The 21,376-nt window shown below is 42.0% G+C and overlaps 1 protein-coding gene across 5 annotated transcripts in view; it reads left to right on the top strand.

Moving 5' to 3' along the window:
• The window catches only part of LOC126183672 (protein N-terminal glutamine amidohydrolase), an 80,278-nt gene that overhangs the window by 43,612 nt on the left and 15,290 nt on the right, over positions 1–21,376 (top strand). For all 5 annotated transcript variants that reach the window (XM_049925831.1, XM_049925832.1, XM_049925830.1 and 2 more), the window contains exons 3-4: positions 1,905–2,050; positions 21,176–21,300. In XM_049925831.1, the coding sequence (XP_049781788.1) occupies positions 1,905–2,050; positions 21,176–21,300 (271 nt within the window). The remainder of the gene's footprint in view (positions 1–1,904; positions 2,051–21,175; positions 21,301–21,376) is intronic.

The raw sequence follows: 21,376 nt of genomic DNA, 5'->3' as shown, positions 1-21,376 counted from the left end.
TTGCCAAGAAAGCAAATGAACCTCTCTGAGAAATTTATGATTGGTCAATAAGTAATAAAGTCGCATTGAACATAAAGAAAACTAATGCCATGAATTTCAGTTTGGAAGAGGAAAAATGACAATGAACACAATTTTCAAACTCCAGAAAAGAGCCATAAGAATTATAACCAAAAATAATAGCCAAGCTCGTTGTAAAGATCTGTTCAGAACAATGGGGATTTTAACTGCTCCATGTGAATACATTTACCAGTCAGTTGTACACATCAAAAATAACATTGGTGATTACTGCACAAACAGCTCTGTCCATGACCATGCAACAAGAGATAGACTCTACTTACATTTACCAAGAAAAAAATAAAGATAAAACTCAAAACAGCATTTTCTACCAAGGAATAAAACTATACAATAAATTACCAAAAGAGATTAAAGAAATTGCCAAAATATACTTATTTAAAAGGCAGCTAAAAAGGATTACTTAGCTAAAACAGAGTAGGGGTTTGATAAAAAATGTTATACAAATAAATAAATAATAATAATAATGATAATGATGATGATGATGATGATGATTACAAAATATCCAACATTCCACATAACACCTTCACTTCCCCCACCCCCTTCTAGAAATACTTACCCCAAGCGATGCATAGCACAAGACTAACACGTATTCCTCTTTCTGAGCTCAACATCTCACTCATTATGGAGAGATGCTGACTCAGTTTTCCAGGATAGCAAATGGGAAGTTGCGTTATTATTTAATAAGTTATTTCTAAAAAAAGTATACCAGGAGTAAATCTAATGATAGTCTCTAACTAGAAGTCTGTAAATATATATGTATACGAATTAGCTTATTTTAAATTGATCTAAATTTGTAAATACTTTGATGTGTCCTATATCCTTGTAAAAAGAGATCTATGGATGAATAAAGCTACCACAACTACTACTTTCCTACCAATGTGAAAATGACCCACTGTCCTAAATGGCCTTCTGACTAGTCTTGATAAAATAATCTGGAAAAATTATTTTATCTCTCTATCATTTACTTCCTTACACTTTTTCACAAATGTCTGTGACATGAGGGCAACAAGATTTATTCTGTTTAATTTTAAATGAAATTAGTTTGGACCATATTGTAAAAAATAATGCTGTTATCTGTATTTTGAAACTGCCCATTTTGTAACAATCAGAAAACAATTGAAATTTGAAAAATTAACAGAAATTTCTATTGGTACTTGGCTGAACATGACAGCAGTATTAGAGAGGAACACTATTTCGTAATGTTCTGCAAAATTATATTTAGTAGGTCATAAGCTGGCTTTCAGCTTCTTTGGTCACCATCAGGTCATAACTGAATGTTGCAAATGCAGATAAAATGACATGAAAATTACACATATTATTTGTACAAAAGATACAAAAATGTCATGTACAGTGTTTACAAAGGAAAGTTATAAATTTCTGTGTCACATAGAAACAGTCATGTGTAACTAAAAATGAAAAATAATTTGTAGAGTTACATTCAACAAAAGAAGAAAAGCAAAGCTGCTTTTACAAGTGTAACCTAATATCCGTATAACTTAAATCAACAGACGGGAAAAATTAAATTAAGTTTGTTCATTTAATACTAAGCTAGCATTCTGTTAGGTGGCTACTGGCTTTCAGTATTCCTAATAGTGATCTTCCTATTCTTAAAATGTAAAACATCACAACCTACATCATGTGCGTGGTTTTCTGTGAAAGATATGCGGCAAAAGTTGAAATCTGTGAATGGAAGCAACAAAAGGTTGAACCATTTTAGTGGATTTTGAATTAACAGACCTTTAACGATGGAATGCAATGACGTATTTTGATATTTTTTATGGCTGTGAGTTTGAAAGTGCTTGATTTATTTAATTTTCCATGTGTTTCAGGATTATCATGTACTCTTCCTGTACACTCCAGATGACCGTTGTTTGGTATATGATTTAGATTCGGAGTTACCATTTCCGACTTACTTCCACAAATATGTTACAGAAACATTCCGCACAGATCATATTCTGAAGCCTGACTACTTCAGGTATGTTAATCACAAATAATTAGGGAATAAAACAAAAATTACATGTTTTGAGATTGTTGTAAGTTGTTAATTTTATTTTGAGTTTATGCATTTGTATCTCAGAAAAAAAATTCTCTCAAATATACTTCATTCCGGTACTGATACTCAGTAATATTATTGTATATGTTGTTTGAGGTATACACTTCAGACACACTCGATTTGGATAAAAAGTGTGTACTGGACTTCTGTAGCATAGCATTTTTATGCAGTTGTAGTGTGTAATGCAGTGTGTGAAAAAGGAGCTGCAACAATTCTGTGACTCTTGGTGTGGATGGTAAATTTCAGTGTGTTCAGTTTTTTAATATGCAAATGATTTTCCACAGTGTGAACAACTGACAGGCATAAGTATAAGAGTTGCAGATGTAGTTAAAATGCCAAATAAGATATTACAGGAACATTTTATATTACATCTCCTCCAACTCCAATATTCTTTTTATCAAAGTCTTGGTTGTTATATATAGAGTTATTTAAACTATATAATCATAATGCATTAGCAGCTTGTGAGTTTGCTGGGTTGTATAGCTGTGGTCCATGAAACTTTCCCTTATTTAACGTTTCATCCAGAGCTGTGCTGGACATCTCCGAAAGTGCCCCCGGTTCTGCTGGTTCTTGCTGACTAGAGACTGTGGAACCAGGAGCATCTTTGAAGATTTCCAACACAACTCAGAACGAAATGTCAGGAACAAAAACGCTTCATGCACTGCGACCGTATAACCCGGAAGGTTCACCAGCAGCTAAGATATCTGATCATGAAAGCCTTCAATAAATACTGAGCTTTTATATTGTTTTCTTCATTGACAGGAAATGAATTTGACAAACTGTTTGAATGTAGTGTGATATTACTCAGTGATAAATGTGCACACCATGGGTAGTGCTGGAAGATGAAGACAGCACTAACATGTAAAAAAGGCTGTGTTGTGTCCTACTTGGACTCTGTACACTCTCCAGTAGTAATCTTTGCTTTCTGTCGATCTTCACCCCGCGAGCCACCGTACTGTGCATGGCGGAGGTACCATGTGTCACTACTTGTCATTTCCTTTTCTGTTCCACTCACAAATGGAGCAGTGGAAAAGCGACTGTCCATATGCCTCATATGGGCCCTAATTTCTCATATTGTATCGTCATGGTCCTTATGCACAGTGTATGTTAGCAGCCGTAGAATCGTTCAGCAGTCAGCTTCAAATCCCGGGTCTCTAAATTTTCTCAATTGTGTTTCTCGGAAATAATGTCGCCTTCCCTCCAGAGACTCCCATTTGAGCTCCTGAAACATCTCCATAACACTTGCATGTTGTTTGAACCTGTGGTAACAAATCTAGCAGCCTGCCTCTGAATTGCTTTGATATCTTCCTTCATTCCGACTTGGTACAGATCCCAAATACTCCAGCAGTATTCAAGAATAGATCACACCAGCGGCCTATATGCGGTCTCGTTTACAGGTAAAAAACGTTTCCCTAAAATTCTCCCAATAAACCGAGATCGATCATTCACCTTCCCTACCACAGTTCTCACATGCTCGTTCCACCTCTTATCACTTTGCAACATTATGCCCAGATATTTAAACAACTTGACTGTGTCAAGCCAGACACTAGCAATACTGTATCCATACATCACAGGTTGAGTCCTCCTACTCATCCAAATTAACTTACATTTTTCCACATTTAGGATTAGCTGTCATTCATCACACCAACTGAAATTCTATTGTCTTCTTGTATCTTCCTACAGTCACCCAACTTCTATAATTTACCGTACACCATGGCACCATCAGCAAACAACCACAGATTGCTGCCAACCCTCTCCGCCAAATCAGCATACTGTGTTCTCTTATTTAAGAAGTCTTCAAGCCACTTTAATATCTCTGAACTCACTCCATATGCTTGTACCTTCATTAACAGCCTGCAGTGGGGCACTGTTTCAAATTATTTCCAGAAATGTAGAAGTATGGAATCTGCCTGTTGCCCTTCATCCATAGTTCTCAGTATGTCATGTGAGGAAAGGGCAAGCAGAGTTTCACACAAGTATTGCTTTCTAAAACCATGCTGGTTGGTGGACATATGCTTCTCGGTCTCAAGAAAGTTTATTATATTTGAACTGAGGATTCTGCAGCTAACAAAAGTTTGGGTTGTTTTTTGTTGTTGCTGTTGTTGTTTTTGTGGTCTACAGTCCAGATACACGTTTGTTGCAGTTCTCCATGCTACTCTTTTCTGTGCTAGTTGCTTCATCTCTGAGTAACTACTGCAACCTACATCTTTCTAAATCTGCTTAGTGTATTCGTCCCTTGGTCTCCCTCTACGATTTGTACCCTCCACGCTTCCCTCCAATACTAAATTGGTGATCCCTTGATGCCTCAGTACATGTCCTACCAACCAATCCCTTCTTCCAGTCAAGTTGCACCACAAGTTTCTCTTCTCACCAGTTCTATTCAGTACTTCCTCATTAGTTACATGATCTATTCTCTTCTTATCTAAACTATTTATCGTTCATGTTTCACTTCCACACATGTCTGCACTTCATACAAATACTTTCAGAAAATACTTCCTGACACTTAAATCTATACTCAATGTTAACTAATTTCTCTTCTTCCGAAACACTTTCCTTACCATTGCCAGTCTACATTTTATATCCTCTCTACTTCGACCATCATCAGTTACTTAGCTCCACAAATAGTAAAACTCATCTACTACTGTAAGTGTCTCATTTCTAAATCTAGTTCCTTCAGCATTGCCTGATTTACTTCAACTTCATTCCATTGTCCTCGTTTTGCTTTTGTTGATGTTCATCTTATATCCTCCTTTCTAGACATTGTCCATTCTGTTCATCTGGTCTTCCAGGCTCTTTGCTCTCTGTCAGAATTACAATGTCATCAACAAACCTAAAAGTTTTTATTACTTCACCATTTATTTTAATTCCTGCTCCAATTTTTTTTTCTTTTGTTTCCTTTACTGCTTGCTAAATATGTAGATTGAACAACATCAGGGATAGGCTACAACCATGTCTCACTCCTTTGCCAATCACTGATTCCCTTTCATGCCCCTCGACTCTCATAACTACCATCTGGTTTCTGTACAAATTGTTAATAGCCTTTTGCTTCTTGTATTTGAACCCTGCCACCTTCAGAATTTGAAAGAGAGTATTCAAGTCAACATTGTCAAAAGTCTTCTCAAAGTCTACGAATGCTAGAAACATAGGTTTGCCTTTCCTTAATCTTTCTTCTAGGATAAGTCGTAGTGTCAGTATTGCCTCGCGTGTTCAAACATTCCTATGGAATCCAAACTGATCTTCCTCGATTTCGGCTATCAGTTTTTCCATTCGTCTGTGAAGAATTTGTGTTAGTATTTTGCAGCCGTGACTTATTAAACTGATAGTTTGGTAATTTTCACATCTGTCAATACCTGCTTTCTTTGGGATTGGAATTACTTTATTCTTCTTGAAGTCTGAGGGTATTTCTCCTGTCTCATACATCTTGCTCACCATATGGTAGAGTTTTGTCATGGCAGGCTCTCCCAAGGCTGTCAGTAGTTCCAATGGAATGTTGTCTACTCCAGGGCCTTTTTCGACTTAGGTCTTTCAGTGCTCTGTCACATTCTTCATGCAGTGTCATTTCTCCCATTTCATCCTCATCTACATCCTCTTCCACTTCCATAACATTGCCCTCAAGTACATTGCCCTTGTATAGACCCTCTATATACTCCTTCCACCTTTCTGCTTTCACTTCTTCACTTAGAACTGGTTTTCGATCTGAGCTCTTGATATTCATACAAGTGGTTCTCTTTTCTCCAAAGGTCTCTTTAATTTTCTTGTAGGCAGTATCTATCTGACCGCTAGTGATATATGCCTCTACATCCTTACATTTGCCATCTAGCCATCCCTGCTTAGCCATTTCGCACTTACTGTTGATCTCATTTTTGAGACATTTTTATTTCTTTTGCCTTCTTTATTTACTGTGTTTTTATATTTTCTCCTCTCATCAATTAAATTCATATCTCTTGTGTTACCCAAGGATTTCTACTAGCCCTTGTCTTTTTACCTACTTGATCGTCTGCTGCTTTCACTATTTCATCTCTCAAAGCTACCCATTCGTCTTCTACTGTATTTCTTTCCTCCATTCTTGTCAATCATTCCCTAATTCTCTCTCTGAAACTCCCTACAACCTCTGGTTCTTTCAGTTTATCCAGGTCCCGTCTCCTTAAATTCCCACCTTTTTGCAGTTGCTTCAGATTTAATCGATAGTTCATAACCAAAAAATTGTATTCAGAGTCGACATCTGCCCCTGGAAATGTCTTAACATTTAGAACCTGGTTCCTAAATCTCTGTATGAAACTTTCCAGCGTCTCCAGGCCTCTTCCACGTGTACAACCTTCTTTCATGATTCTTAAACCAAATGTTAGCTATGATTAAGTTACGATCTGTGCAAAAGTCTACCAGGCGGATTCCTCTTTCATTACGTACCACATTCCATATTCACCTACTACGTTTCCTTCTCTTCCTTTCCCTACGATCACATTCCAGTCCCCCATGACTACTAAATTTTTGTCTCCCTTAACTAGGTGAATAATGTCTTTTATTGCAAATTTTTTTATTGAACCGTGGTGGGCCTTTTCCATCCTTTCTCTGCTTGCTAGGCACATAACTCTCCAGACCATGATTTACAATCTGCTTAAACTTTGCCCATAATTCCTCTACATGCATCTTACCAGAACTAAGTGATAACAATTCACTGTCCAAGTGAGATGCTGATAACTGCTTATGTGCTCTATCTAGTAGAAACACACTCCTAGCCTTCTTGACTGATTTATTAACTTTCGTAATTGTAGTTGCTATAATGACATGACTGCTAATCCCCATTTCTATACTGACATTGTCAATAAGGTCCAGTCTGTTTGTAGCTATAACGTCTAAGATATTTCCATTGCATGTGGGCTGCCAAGCTAGCTGCTGAAGTCAATTTTCAGAAAACATTTTCAGAAGTATTTCACATGACTGTCTGTCTGTCTGTACTGCCCCCTCCCCCCTACACACAATGGACCCATAGACATCCCAGTCTATACGTGGCAGGTTAAAGTCGCCTCCAACTAGTATTGTAGGATCTGGGTATTTACACAATGCTGACCGTAGACCTTCTTTGAATGACTCTGCAGTTGTCACAGCAGAATCAGGTTGTCAGTAAAAACATCCAACAATTAACTTCATTTCACACGCACCTGTTAGACGCGACCATATGACTTTACTGTCACACTAAACTTCGATCTCAGAGCCTTAGCAAAATGTACATATGAAGTGCTAGTTTGAGAAGTTCACTAGCAGTAACACCTACACCCATATTCTTCAAGCTACCATGTGATGTGTGGTGGAGGGCACCCTGTACCACTACTAGCCATTTCCTTTCCTGTTCCACTCACAAATGCAGCAAGGGAAAAACAACTGTGTGTCTGTCTCCATATGATCGCCAATCTTTCTGATCTTATCTACAAGGCCATTATTGGAAATGTTCATTGCAGCACTAGAATCGTTCTGCAGTCAGCCTCAAATGCCATTCCTCTAAATTTTGTCACTCGTGCTCCTTGAAAAGAACGTCACCCTCCCTTCTGGGATTCCCCATTTCAGTTCCTGAAGCACCTTCATAATGTGTGTGTGTGTTGTTTGAACGTACTGGTAACAAATATAGCAGCCTGCCTCTGAATTGCTTCGATGTCTTCCCTTAATCTGACCTGGTGCAGATCCCATATACTTGAACAGTACATAACAGTTTGTCACACAGGTGTCGTATATGCAATCTCCTTTATAGATGAACCAACCGTTCATAAGTTTCTGCCAATACACTGAAGTCAACCATTCACCTTCCCTACTACAATCCTTACATGCTCATTCCATTTCATACTGCTTGCAACATTGTATGTAGATACTTAATCAAAGTGACTGTAGCAAGCAGCAAACTACTAATGCTGTATTCAAACATTATGGGTGTGTTTTTCGTACTCATACACATTAACTTTCACTTTCCTATATTTAGAACTAGCTAGCACCAACTAAAATTTTGTCTAAGTCATCTTGTACTCTCCTACGGTCACCCAACTGTGGCACATTCCCATACACCACATCATCTTCAACAAACAGCTGCAGAGTGCTGCTTACCCTGTCCACCAGATCATTTATGTATACAGAAATTAACAGCTATCCTATCACACTTCCCTCGGGCCCCCCTGCGGGTCCGGGGTATTCCTGCCTGTCGTAGGAGGCGACTAAAAGGAGTCCCTCCCCCTCAAGGTGGTAGGTGGTAGTTTGCTCCTGCGTCCGGAAACGGACGGTTCAACGACTTACATTTGTGGTCATTTTGGTTTTTCGCTTATTGTGGTTTCTTCCTTCCTTTGTTTGTTCCTTTCTTTGTCCTTCTCCCACTCTCACTGTCTTCCTTACTTTTTACCTTGCCTTCTTGTCCACCTTATGGTCTCCGCCTCGGCATTTGAGACAGTCTGTCCTTTGTCTCCCTCTCTCCTTTTTTTTCCTATTCTTCTATCCTCCCTGTGCGTGCCTGAAGGCTGATCCACATGTTCGCACGCGTAGCCGGTGACGGGGTAAAGCGTTATACCCCGCCCTGAGTAGACAAGTAGGGCCCGTGCGTACCTCCTGGTAAAGGCCAGGCCTGGGGAGGGGTGATTACCCGAGCTGACACCTTCCGACCGTGCCGATTGGTCCCTCCGCCCGTTTCTCTGGAGGTGTGACCTGAGGTGTAAACATTCACCTAAGGCGGGAGCGCCCTCCGAGAGGGACCCCACAAGGAAGGAACGCGCCATCGGTGACGCTGGCAATCATGGGGGGATTCATCCGCAATGGTATTCTCTTCATCTTCTCTCTCGACTTCTGCCCAAAAACGGAAACTTGACCAGCCACCAGTGACAAAAGTACTACCGCCTGCCCCAAAGTTCCTCATAGTTTCTAGATCTGAGGACGGAAAGGATTTTTCATCTGTCAACCCTTTCGTTATTCAGAAGGGCGTAGGTGCCATAGCCGGACCTATCAAGTCTTGTACCAGGATGCATAACGGTACCTTGTTGTTGGAAACTGAGAGCACCTTTCAGGCACAAAAACTCCTTTGGGCCACACTCCTGTAGACGTTCCCTGTCCGATTGGAGGCTCACCGCACTTTGAATTCGTCATATGGTGTGGTATCTGCTAGATCACTCGACGGATTGACTGACAAAGAGATTGTCTTTCCTCGCTGAGCAGGGCGTGACGGCTGTCCATAGTCATGAACAAGGTAGACAATGACCTTGTCCGACCTGGGCACTTTTCTTGACCTTTAATAGTGTTCAGCTGCCGTCGCGCATCAAAATGGGCTATGAGGTTATTTCTGTTTGCCCCTATGTCCCGACACCTACGCGCTGTTACCAGTGTCAGCGTTTTAATCACATCTGCCAGTCTTGCTCTAATGCAGCTAAATGCGTCACTTGTGGCAGGGACGCCCTTGAGGGTGACTGTCTATCTCCATCTCCTCATTGCGTGAGCTATCAGGGTGACCATGCGGCGTCCTCTCGCGACTGTCCCATCTACATGGATGAACGCTGTATACAGGAAATTCTGGTCAAAGAGAAAGTGTCCACCTCGGCTGCTCGTAAGCTTTTTCCTAGTAAGAAGCCCACACTGCTCCCAGCGGGGAAATGCAGTACCCTCCTCGGCTCTCCTCACCCTACCAGGGAAGTATTGACGCAGACATGCAATCTGACCTTCAGCACTACGGTCGTCTGTTCGGCCAGTGCTAAGATCACCCGGTCAACGTCTCCTCTTCCTCCCATCATCCCTAAGACACAAGCACCTTCATCAGCTTCTGCCAAGACTCTGACCCAGAAGTCAGATGCACGGGCCTTCAAGAAGGAACCGTCCCGTGAAGACTCCTTACATACCCCGAACTCCCAGCCTTCGACCAGTACTTTGACTAAACGACCTTCCAAGAAGGCTCATAGGAAGAAAAGTTCTCCTTCTCCACCACAGCGTGTTTCTTCTCCTGCGCCCCAGGCCGTCATCCGTTTTGCCTGGCCGCACTGCTGGTAGCCGAACATCTGGCCGTTCACCGGCAGAGGAAGCTCCCCCTCCCGACCATCTTAAGATGGTGGCCGACGAACCTCTTGAAAAAATGGACGCTGACTCTCCGCCTATTGATAGCAGCAGCAGTGCTCACTCGAAGCCAGGCCCTCACCGGCCTTCGAGGTGACCCCTTCTTGCTTCTCCTTTTTCTTTTTCTTCTCACGATGGCACTTCTTCATTGGAATATTCGTGGCATTCACTCCAACCAAGAGGACTTAAAGTTGCTGCTATGCTTGCACTGTCCACTCGTAGTAGCTCTCCAGGAAACGAAGCTACGTCCATGTGATCGTGTTGACTTTCCACACTATACCTCTGTGCGTTTTGACCTACCCCATGTGGCAGTTATTCTGGCTCATGGAGGGGTTATGTTGCTGGTCTGGGATGATATCTACTATGATCCCATCACATTGCACACCAATATGCAGGCAGTTGCCATCCGAATTACTCTCCCCACTTTCACATTTTCCATTTGTACTGTTTACACTCCTTCGTCGTCTGCCGTTATTAGGGCAGACATGATGCAAATTATTGCTCAGCTACCTGCACCACTTTTGTTGACTGGAGACTTCAGTGCACACCATCCCCTTTGGGGCTCTCCAGCATCCTGCCCGAGAGGCTCCCTGTTAGCAGACCTTTTCAACCACCTCAATCTTGTCTGTCTCAATACTGGTGCCCCTATTTTTCTTTCGGACACAACTCACACCTGTTCCCATTTAGACCTCTCTATATGTACTACCCAACTTGCACGTCGGTTTGAGTGGTACATTCTTTCTGATACGTATCCGAGCGACCACTTCCTCTCCTCGAATCATGAAAGTTATAATGCCTCATTCACCATGTGGGAACTAGAAAGTGCATTTGCCCGATCACAGTCCTCCACTCCAGGGCCTGATTCTATTCATATTCAAATGCTGACAAACCTTTCTCCTGCGGGTAAAGGTTTTATTCTTCGTATTTATAATTGTATCTGGATTGAGGGTCATGTTCCCACATGTTGGCACGAATCTATTGTTGTCCCGATTCCTAAGCCGGGGAAGGAAAAGCACTTGCTTTCCAGTTATCGACCCATTTCCCTTACCAGCTGTGTCTGTAAGGTGATGGAATGAATGGTTAACTCTCATTTGGTTTGGCTGCTCGAATCTCTACGCCTACTTTCCAAAGTACAACGTGGATTTCGTAGGTGCCGCTCTGCTGTTGACCATCTGGTTACCTTGTCGACCTCCATTTTGAATAACTTCTTGCGGAATCGCCAGACAGGGGCTGTGTTCTTTTATTTGGGGAAGGCTTAAGACACCTGTTGAAGAGTGGGAATTCTCCGCACCATGCATGCATTGGGCCTTCATGGTCGCCTCCCTCCTTTTATTCATGCAGCTTTAGTGGATCGAAAGTTCAGGGTATGTGTGGGTTCTGTCCTGTCCAATTCCTTGAGAATGGAGTGCGACAGGGCTCAGTTTTGAGCGTCGCTCTCTTCGCCATAGCGATCAATCCAATAATGGATTGCCTCCCAGCTGATGTATCAGGCTCCCTTTTTGTGGACGATTTTACCATCTACTGCAATGCGCAGCGTACACGTTTCCTGGAGCTCTGTCTTCATCGTTGTCTTGACTGTCTTTACTACTGGAGTGTCGCCAATGGCTTCCGTTTTTCTGCCGAGAAGACGGTCTGTATTAACTTCTGGCGCTACAAAGAGTTTCTCCCACCGTCCTTACATCTCGGTCCCTTTGCTCTCCCATTCGTGGAGACAACAAAATTTTTAGGTCTTACATTTGACAAGAAACTTAGCTGGTCTCCACGTGTGTCATATTTGGCTGTCCGTTGTACCCGTACCCTAAATGTCCTCCGTGTTCTCAGCGGTACGTCGTGGGGAGCGGATCGAACCATCCTACTTCGCCTATATCGGTCGATCGTCCACTCAAAGCTGGATTATGGGAGCTTTGTATTCTCCTGTGCACGACCGTCCATCTTACGCCGCCTCAACTCTATACAACATCGGGGGTTACTAATTGCGATCAGAGCGTTCTATACTAGTACTGTCAAGAGTCTTCGTGATATACTGCTTTGTCGGTATGCCTGTCGGCTATTATCTATTCCCGACCACCCGTCTTATCGTTCCTTTTTTGACGACTCTTTCTACCATCAATACGGGTTGTATGTATCTGCCCTGCTACCCCCTGGAGTTCGCTTTCGTCGCCTCCTTTGGTAACTTGATTTTCCACTCCCTGCAACCTTTAGAGTGGGCGAGAGCCAAACGCCACCTTGACTCCAGGCTCAGGTTCACCTTGACCTCAGCTCGCTCCCAAAGAAGGTTACCCCAGCTTCGGTATACCGCTCGCGGTTTGTCGAACTTCGTTCGAAGTTCCTTACTACGATCTTCATTTATACAGATGGCTGTAAGACCAATGACGGTGTCAGGTGTTCTTTTATTGTCGGAGCACACAATTTCAAATACTGGCTCCATGGCCATTGTTCAGTCTTCACAGCTGAGCTATTTGCCCTCTATCAGGCTGTTCTTTACATCTGCCGCCACCGACATTCTGCTTATGTAATCTGCTCTGATTCCCTGAGCACCATCCAGAGCCTCGGTGATCCGTATCTGGTTCACCCTTTCGTGCACCTCATCCAACGCTCCCTTCAGCAGCTGGCGGACAACGGTTCTCCACTTACCTTTATGTGGGTTCCTGGCCATGTCGGTATCCCTGGGAACGAAGCTGCAGATGCTGCGGCCAAGGCTGCGGTCATCTAGCCTCAGACAGCTTCTTGTTGTGTGCCTTCATCTGATTTTAGCAGGGTCATTTGTCAGCACATTTTATCGCTGTGGCAAGCCGATTGATCTACACTTACCGAAAACAAGCTTCGGGCCTTGAAACCTCTGCCCACGGCTTGGACGACCTCTTCACGCCCTTCTCGGCGGGAGAAGGTCGTTTTGGCCCGGTTACGGATTGGACACTGCCGGTTCAACCACTACCATTTGCTGACGGCTCTGCCAGCGCCCTTCTGCCCATGTGGGCAATTGCTGACGGTACACCACATTTTAACATCCTGTCCGAATTTTAATACACTGTGCATTGATCTTGGCCTGCCATGTACTCTGGATGAAATTTTAGCAGATGACCCAGGAGCAGCTGCTCGCGTTATTCGTTTTATCCATTTGACAAACCTGTCTAAGGACATTTGATTATGCTGTTTTCGTGCCTTTTATAGTGTTGTCCTTTTTAGTTGCTGTTTTACCATTGTGCCTCGCAGTGCATTCATAATTTAGTCTGGGCGCTAATGACCACTGTAGTTGTGCACCCTTAAACAAAAAAAAAACAACAACCAGGGAGTCACACTCAGCAGAATTTGCACTAAATTATTCTTCTTCATCTTTGTAAAGGGCTTTTTCATGATCATCCTCTTTGTGTAGTTCTAAGTTTTCAGTGACATCAACCTTATTATCGTCATCACTGGAAGATTCACATTCACCAGGTGGGTTTTCAGAATCAGAAGGCTGCTCAAATGATTCCCTTATCTCCTCGTGTGATAGTCCTCTTCTCCATAACGTTTTCAGTTTATAGAACAGACAACTGTTATGAAATAATGCACCACAATAAACATGTGGTTATCACAAGGAGGACTGTTGAATAGTGAAAGAACAATAGCAGGAGTCAACAGTGGCAAATGGTGTAACAGACCCTGCATACATAGACATCTGGATGTTGAAAAATTGCTTCTGATCACACTGTCTGTGATGCCCATGCAGAAGGAAACATACACCAACACTTTAACACAAAGCCATGTGTAAATTTTTATAATTTTTTTCCAAAATTATTACTAATTTGACAAATTAGGGAAAGTCATAAAATTTCATTGAAATAAAATATATGGTTACTAATAGAGACAATATTAAACATCACGGACAGCCCTCTGAGGCCTCATAGTAGGTAAAGGGTTAAAGATATTGGTCTGTAATTTTACGGGTCCAGTCTTTTACACTTCTTTTATACAGGAGTCACCTGTGCTTTTTTTTGGCAATGGCTTGGGACTTAAGCATAAAATTGTAAAAATGTATACAAAATAGATAAAAACTGATGTTTATTGTTGCAAATTACATATTGAGCTAGTTGGCCTTAATGCAGAATCACTGTCATATAATGAGGTTGGTAGTTTGGACTTGGATCCAAGGGTAATCCAACATTTCAGGTCAAATAGACAATTCTTCATGCATGAGGTGGAGAGATCCTTAACCGAGCTTAATATATATTCATGTTGTTCTGTAATTATGTTCTTTCAATTTATTGTAAGAGTGTTATAAGTGACACAAGTATCTCAGGATGTTATAACTGAGATGCATGTCGTTGATATAGAGATTAATAATGTTGGTAGATTTAGGTTTCTGCTGTCATGTATACAATTTTCCTGTTCTAGATGTAGATACACATGCAATTTTTTGGTATCTCATTACCAGATGCCACTGACTGCTGGGTTGTACACATGAGTACTGGTTTGGCTAATAAATGTTTAAAGTGTGCACATGGTGTTTGGAAATTGTCCTTTAACAAATGCCAAGAACGTTAAAACTTTTTTCTAATAGCGAAGGATGGTGGCATGTACTCAAATTGTTAGTCAGAGTTAGCATATTATCATTGTTATTTGTTATTATTCTCATCATATCAGCTAAAGGTATATATGACAGCTTCAAGGACTGTGACTTCAAATTAATAGCTACATAATAATTATGCTTACCAGTTCTGCACAGGAATGAAGAGAGCATGTCTGATACAGTCAGTATGGAGACAGTTTTACCATTTTAGCCACAGTACTAAGAGGAAAGTGCCACTAACCCACACTCGTAAACATCATTACTTTTGTTCCTGGGGCTCCCTGTTCTCAAAAAGTGGAAAACGAGTCTCCACTTTATTTGAATACATTTAATAGCCCACAGTTTTTCTTTTTTTTTTAAGTGACAAATTACATTTCATCCTGCAATTTGTATTATTAAATACACTACCCAACAAAAAAGATGAAGCACCCAGAGGATAAGGTCCAGTGTCAATATAACTAAGTGTACTAAGTACTATCCGTTAGTTGATATTTAAATGATTAGAAGTGCAATTTTCTGTAATAGGTAGAATGGCTACCAGAGTGCATTAGTGTTGTATGTGTTTAGTAGGGAATGTAAGAGGTGTGAACAGCATGAGATGTGGGATTATCACTGTGAAGGACACACAGATGCCACGTAATTGTGTGAGACAACATTAACAGCATCTGATAGAGACTGAAAAGGGTCCTCCATTGTGGGTCTCTATTTGACCAGCTGGTTGAATCATGCAGTATCCAGATTTGTGGTGAATTTGGATGTGACAGTGGCACCATGTTGGACTATCTCGTGTGTAAGCTGCTGTTAATATCACACCACAAATTACTTGTATTCGGAGTGGTGCATCACTGGGAAGCATGGAATTTTGATTAGGGTGTCAAATTGTGTTCAGCAATGAGTTGCAGTTATGCACTACCTTAGATAACCATTGTCAGTGAGAATGGTGGCAACCTGGTGAAGAGGTAACATTCTTCCAATGTTTTGGATAAGCACAATGTTTCATGGTGTGGAACACCATTGGGTACGACTTCAGGCTGTGGCTGGTTGTGACTATGGGATCGCTGATGGCACAACAGTATGTTACAGACCTACATCCTCACCTGTTACCTTTGATGCAATGGTATCATAGTGCCATGTTTCAATAGGACAGTGTTCATTCACACATACCATGTCTCTCTATGAACTGTCTGCATGATGATGAAATACTCCTGTGGCCAGCAAGATACCCGATCTTCCCCAGTATAAAATCTGTGGCACCAGCTCAGCCCTCAGATTGGTCCCAGTGCAAGTGTCTGGGACATTGAGGGCCAGTTACAACAGGTGTAGGCCAACTTGCCTCACTAGAGGAAACATTGGCTTTACTATACCCTTCCTAACTAAATTGGATCATGAATCCAGGCCACAGGGGGTGCAATACCATATTGGTAAGTGAGCTCGTGCTGCTAAGTCTATCTAAATTTGACTGGATTTCGTAATCATTGAAATAACACCACATACCCTCTCAACCCATGTAGTTTCATTTCCTCCTCTCCTTCTGGATACTTGACTTGTTTTGTTGGGCAGTGTGAATGCGGAAAGGGTGTGTAAGTGCCTGATTACAAATCCAAAGGTTCATGGTTAAATACACTCCTGGAAATGGAAAAAAGAACACATTGACACCAGTGTGTCAGACCCACCATACTTGCTCCGGACACTGCGAGAGGGCTGTACAAGCAATGATCACACGCACGGCACAGCGGACACACCAGGAACCGCGGTGTTGGCCGTCGAATGGCGCTAGCTGCGCAACATTTGTGCACCGCCCCCGTCAGTGTCAGCCAGTTTGCCGTGGCATACGGAGCTCCATCGCACTGGTAGCATGCCGCGACAGCGTGGACGTGAACCGTATGTGCAGTTGACGGACTTTGAGCGAGGGCGTATAGTGGGTATGCGGGAGGCCGGGTGGACGTACCGCCGAATTGCTCAACACGTGGGGCGTGAGGTCTCCACAGTACATCGATGTTGTCACCAGTGGTCGGCGAAAGGTGCAGGTGCCCGTCGACCTGGGACCGGACCGCAGCGACGCACGGATGCACGCCAAGACCGTAGGATCCTACGCAGTGCCGTAGGGGACCGCACCGCCACTTCTCAGCAAATTAGGGACACTGTTGCTCCTGGGGTATCGGCGAGGACCATTCGCAACCGTCTCCATGAAGCTGGGCTACGGTCCCGCACACCGTTAGGCCGTCTTCCGCTCACGCCCCAACATCGTGCAGCCCGCCTCCAGTGGTGTCGCGACAGGCGTGAATGGAGGGACGAATGGAGACGTGTCGTCTTCAGCGATGAGAGTCGCTTCTGCCTTGGTGCCAATGATGGTCGTATGCGTGTTTGGCGCCGTGCAGGTGAGCGTCACAATCAGGACTGCATATGACCGAGGCACACAGGGCCAACACCCGGCATCATGGTGTGGGGAGCGATCTCCTACACTGGCCGTACACCACTGGTGATCGTCGAGGGGACACTGAATAGTGCACGGTACATCCAAACCGTCATCGAACCCATCGTTCTACCATTCCTAGACCGGCAAGGGAACTTGCTGTTCCAACAGGACAATGCACGTCCGCATGTATCCCGTGCCACCCAACGTGCTCTAGAAGGTGTAAGTCAACTACCCGGGCCAGCAAGATCTCCGGATCTGTCCCCCATTGAGCATGTTTGGGACTGGATGAAGCGTCGTCTCACGCGGTCTGCACGTCCAGCACGAACGCTGGTCCAACTGAGGCGCCAGGTGGAAATGGCATGGCAAGCCGTTCCACAGGAATACATCCAGCATCTCTACGATCGTCTCCATGGGAGAATAGCAGCCTGCATTGCTGCGAAAGGTGGATATACACTGTACTAGTGCCGACATTGTGCATGCTCTGTTGCCTGTGTCTATGTGCCTGTGGTTCTGTCAGTGTGGTCATGTGATGTATCTGACCCCAGGAATGTGTCAATACTTCCTGGGACAATGAATTCACGGTGTTCTTATTTCAATTTCCAGGAGTGTAGTTAACTGGCCTTCTGATTGTTTTATGTCATTCATCTCTTATTTCGTCTCTGGTGAATGCAGTTAACTTGCATTTCTCGTGTATCTAAACTGCCTGATAGTAGACAGTGATCATAGACATGTCACTTGCTGAACCTGTATGGTGCTTTTTATGTCCTACATATGTGGTACACACATCACCAGAATTAGAGGTCACGTCTTTTGAAAAATAATGCCTATGGGCTGCAACTGTTGTAAGCCTTTAGGTAGAGTTACAAGGTGTCAGATGAGTGATTATGATTGTGTAAAGACAGTTGATTTGTGATGAATTAGTCTTGCCAACATTTCAAGTGCAGTGAGAGTAGCAAAAAAGCCTGGTCTTTTGACAGGAGGAACCTATTGTAGTAGTAGTAGTAGTTGTTGTTGTTGTTAGTTTCCAAATGTGTGCATTTGTGTCTGTATGTTTTGGAAGGTGTACAAGAAGCAGAGGTGATCCACAAATGTTCCAAGTACTCCAGTTGAACAAGCTTGAGCCCAAAATTGCTACTTTTCACTCACCCATGTTTTTTTGTAGAATTATTTGACAATGACTGCAAAATGTTGGACAGTGTTCTGTTGATCCCATCTGCCCATACTGTCAGATTCCAGAGATATACTGCAAATTGTTATTGGAAGAAATGGCACTGAACCAGGGCTACATTCCCAGATGAATCTTTATGTATGACTAACCATATTCCTTTGTGGTAATAATGACAAACATTTTACCCTTTACAAAAGTAAAATGGAATGAAAATTGTGGTGAATTTGGGGTCATTATGTGAGCAAATATTGTGCACAGTGCACAAATTCTGTTGCATATCTTCAGTTACAGGCAAATGGTTTCATGTTTATTAGAATTCTTATTATGTAGTGAGCCCTGAATTATTTATCTTGGGCAATAATATACATCCTAATGAATTTCCCGCATTGCTGAGATACTGGAGAGTGAGGCTATCCTGTGAATGAGCTAGCTTGCAAATTTGTTGAATTAGGGCCCAGTAGATGTTCTTTAATAAGCCAGGGTTGCAAAATACTAACATGAATTCTGTATAGAAGCATAGAAAAATTGGTAGAAGTCAACCTTGGGGAAAGTCAGTTTTGGTTCCAGAGAAATGGAGGAACACAAGAGTCAATACTGACCCTATGACTTATCTTAGAAGAAAGAAGGTTTAGACAATGTTGACTGGAGTACTTTTCTTGAAATTCTGAAGGTAGCAGGAGTAAAATAGAGGGATTGAAAGGCTATTTACAACTTATATAGAAACCAGACTGCAGTTATAAGGGTCGAGAGGGCATGACAGGGAAGCAGTGGTTGAGAAGGGAGTAAGACAGGGTTGTAGCCTATTGCTGATGTTATTTAATCTGTACATTGAGCAGGCAGTAAAGTAAACAAGGGAAAAATTTGGAATAGGAATTAAAGTTCAGGGAGAAGAAATAAAAACTTTGAGGTTTGCCTATCACATTGTAATGCTATCAGAGGCAGCAAAGAGCTTATAGGAGCAGTTGAATGGAATGGACTTTCTCTGGAAAGGATGATATAAGATAAACATTAACAAAAGGATACTGGACTGTAGTTGAATTAAAGAAATGCTTATGGAATTAGATCAGGAAATGAGATATTGAAAGTAGTAGATGAGTGTTGCTATTTGGGCAGCCAAAGAACTGATGTTAGCCAAAGTACAGAGGATATAAAATGAAGACTGGCAATAGAAGTAAAAGGATTTCTGAAATAAAGACATTGGCTAACACTGAATATAAATTTAAATGTTACAAATACTTTTCTTATGGTACTTGTCCGAAATGAAGTGAAACATGGGCAGTAAACAGTTTTTGCAAGAAGAGAACAGCAGCTTTTGAAATGTGATGCTACAGTTGAATGCTGAAGATTAGATGGGTAGGTCATGTAACCAATGAGGAGGTACTGAACAAAACTGAGGAGAAAAGAAATTTGTGGCACAATCTGACTATAAGAAAGGATTGACTTATAGCGCAAATTCTGAGACATCAAGGGATCACCAGTTTAGTACTGGGGGAAGTGTGGCGGGTACAAATTGTAGAGGGAATGAATACAGTAAGCAGATTCAGAGGGATGTAAGTTGTGTAAGTTATTTGGAGATGAAGATGCTTGCACAGGATTGAGTTGCATGGAGAGATGCAGCAAACCAGTCTAAGGACTGAAGAAAACAACAACAACAACAGATCTAACACCCACTCATCCTTCCAGACACAAAAATTGTGCTCAGATGGTGTCATAGCAAGATGGTTTGTAGTACTTATCACTTGAATTTTCAGGATTCATCACTTAAGAACAGAAGCACTGCAATTCAACTAGTCTTGTTATTCCTATTAATATTATGTCATACAACTCCACATCATATGCCACTAAGCAACTGCTTAAAAGCAGAGCAGCTTTCCTATGAATATTTACAAGGAGCATGCTACAGAAACTGATTCTTACATTAAACTGAGAGCGTTTTGGGCCAAGACAACACTCCGTGAAAGCTGACCTAAGAGAGCTTGAATTGAAGTGACACTGGCATGCAGTAGCATTTCCCATTCATATGCTCCTGCATTGTTGACACAGCTAGTTACTTCCTGCATTGTTGAACAAATGAATCTTGTCTCCTGTGCTATAATAAGATTGTGGAGATTAAGGTACATATCTTATTTTGAGTATGCATGGCATGTCCTGGACATAGATATTACTAAGAGAAATTACAATTCGTGTTGAGAGAGCAGTTGGGCTGTGTACATACAAAACTTGTGAACAGCCTCAAACGATATTCTGCATGGCTGTTTGTGATGTACATACTCCTTGACATGTCAGTATGCATGGAATAATTACAGTACTTACAACTAAATACTGCTCAGAGTATAGCTTTGTAATTTTCGTTGTTCTGTGGCCATCCAAGTTGGGGTACTCATGCCGTATTATATGAGTATATGGCAAGTTCATATTCTGGATAGATGTCCTGTATTGATGTTAACAAAAACTAACATTCAATATATGGTCATTCTTTGTCATCTTAAAGTTAGTGCAGCTGATTGTGTTTAATGCCATTGTAAGAGTGGTTGCATGAGTAAATGAAGGCACAGAGGCCGGTCAAAATGTGTAAACTGCTTGTTGAAAGTAAAATTTCGATTGAGTTGTGGTCATGACAGTGATGTCTGTCTGAATAGTAGTTTTATATTAAGTTACAGTTTTCACATTGCAAAAAAAGAGTTTGAGCTGAACATACAACGACCCTCTCTTCTGTTATTTTTTGAACAAATTGGCCCTTCCTTTGGCACTGGTGTTCAATTTATTTTGATATTTTTGTCATTGTAAACACTTTCAGTTGTGTCATTTGTATTGATAAATTTTAATCAAATCTATTATTTGTATTAGGTATTTTCGTGTTGTGCCAGCACCAGTATTTTTGCAACACTTTGCATCAGACAGAAGACACATGAAACGTTTGGATGGTGCTTGGTTGAAGGCTCCACCTGACTATCCCCCTATCACTACTCCTTGTAAGTTATTTTCTAACAACAGCAATAATTTTGTAAAGTAAAAGTATTGGTTGTTATAATGAAGATAAAAAATGTG

The sequence above is a fragment of the Schistocerca cancellata genome, chromosome 4 (assembly GCF_023864275.1).
Source record: "Schistocerca cancellata isolate TAMUIC-IGC-003103 chromosome 4, iqSchCanc2.1, whole genome shotgun sequence".
In the NCBI taxonomy this organism is placed as follows: domain Eukaryota; kingdom Metazoa; phylum Arthropoda; class Insecta; order Orthoptera; family Acrididae; genus Schistocerca; species Schistocerca cancellata.
Note: the sequence above shows the minus strand (reverse complement) of the source record. Positions and strands in the feature narration are given on the sequence as shown.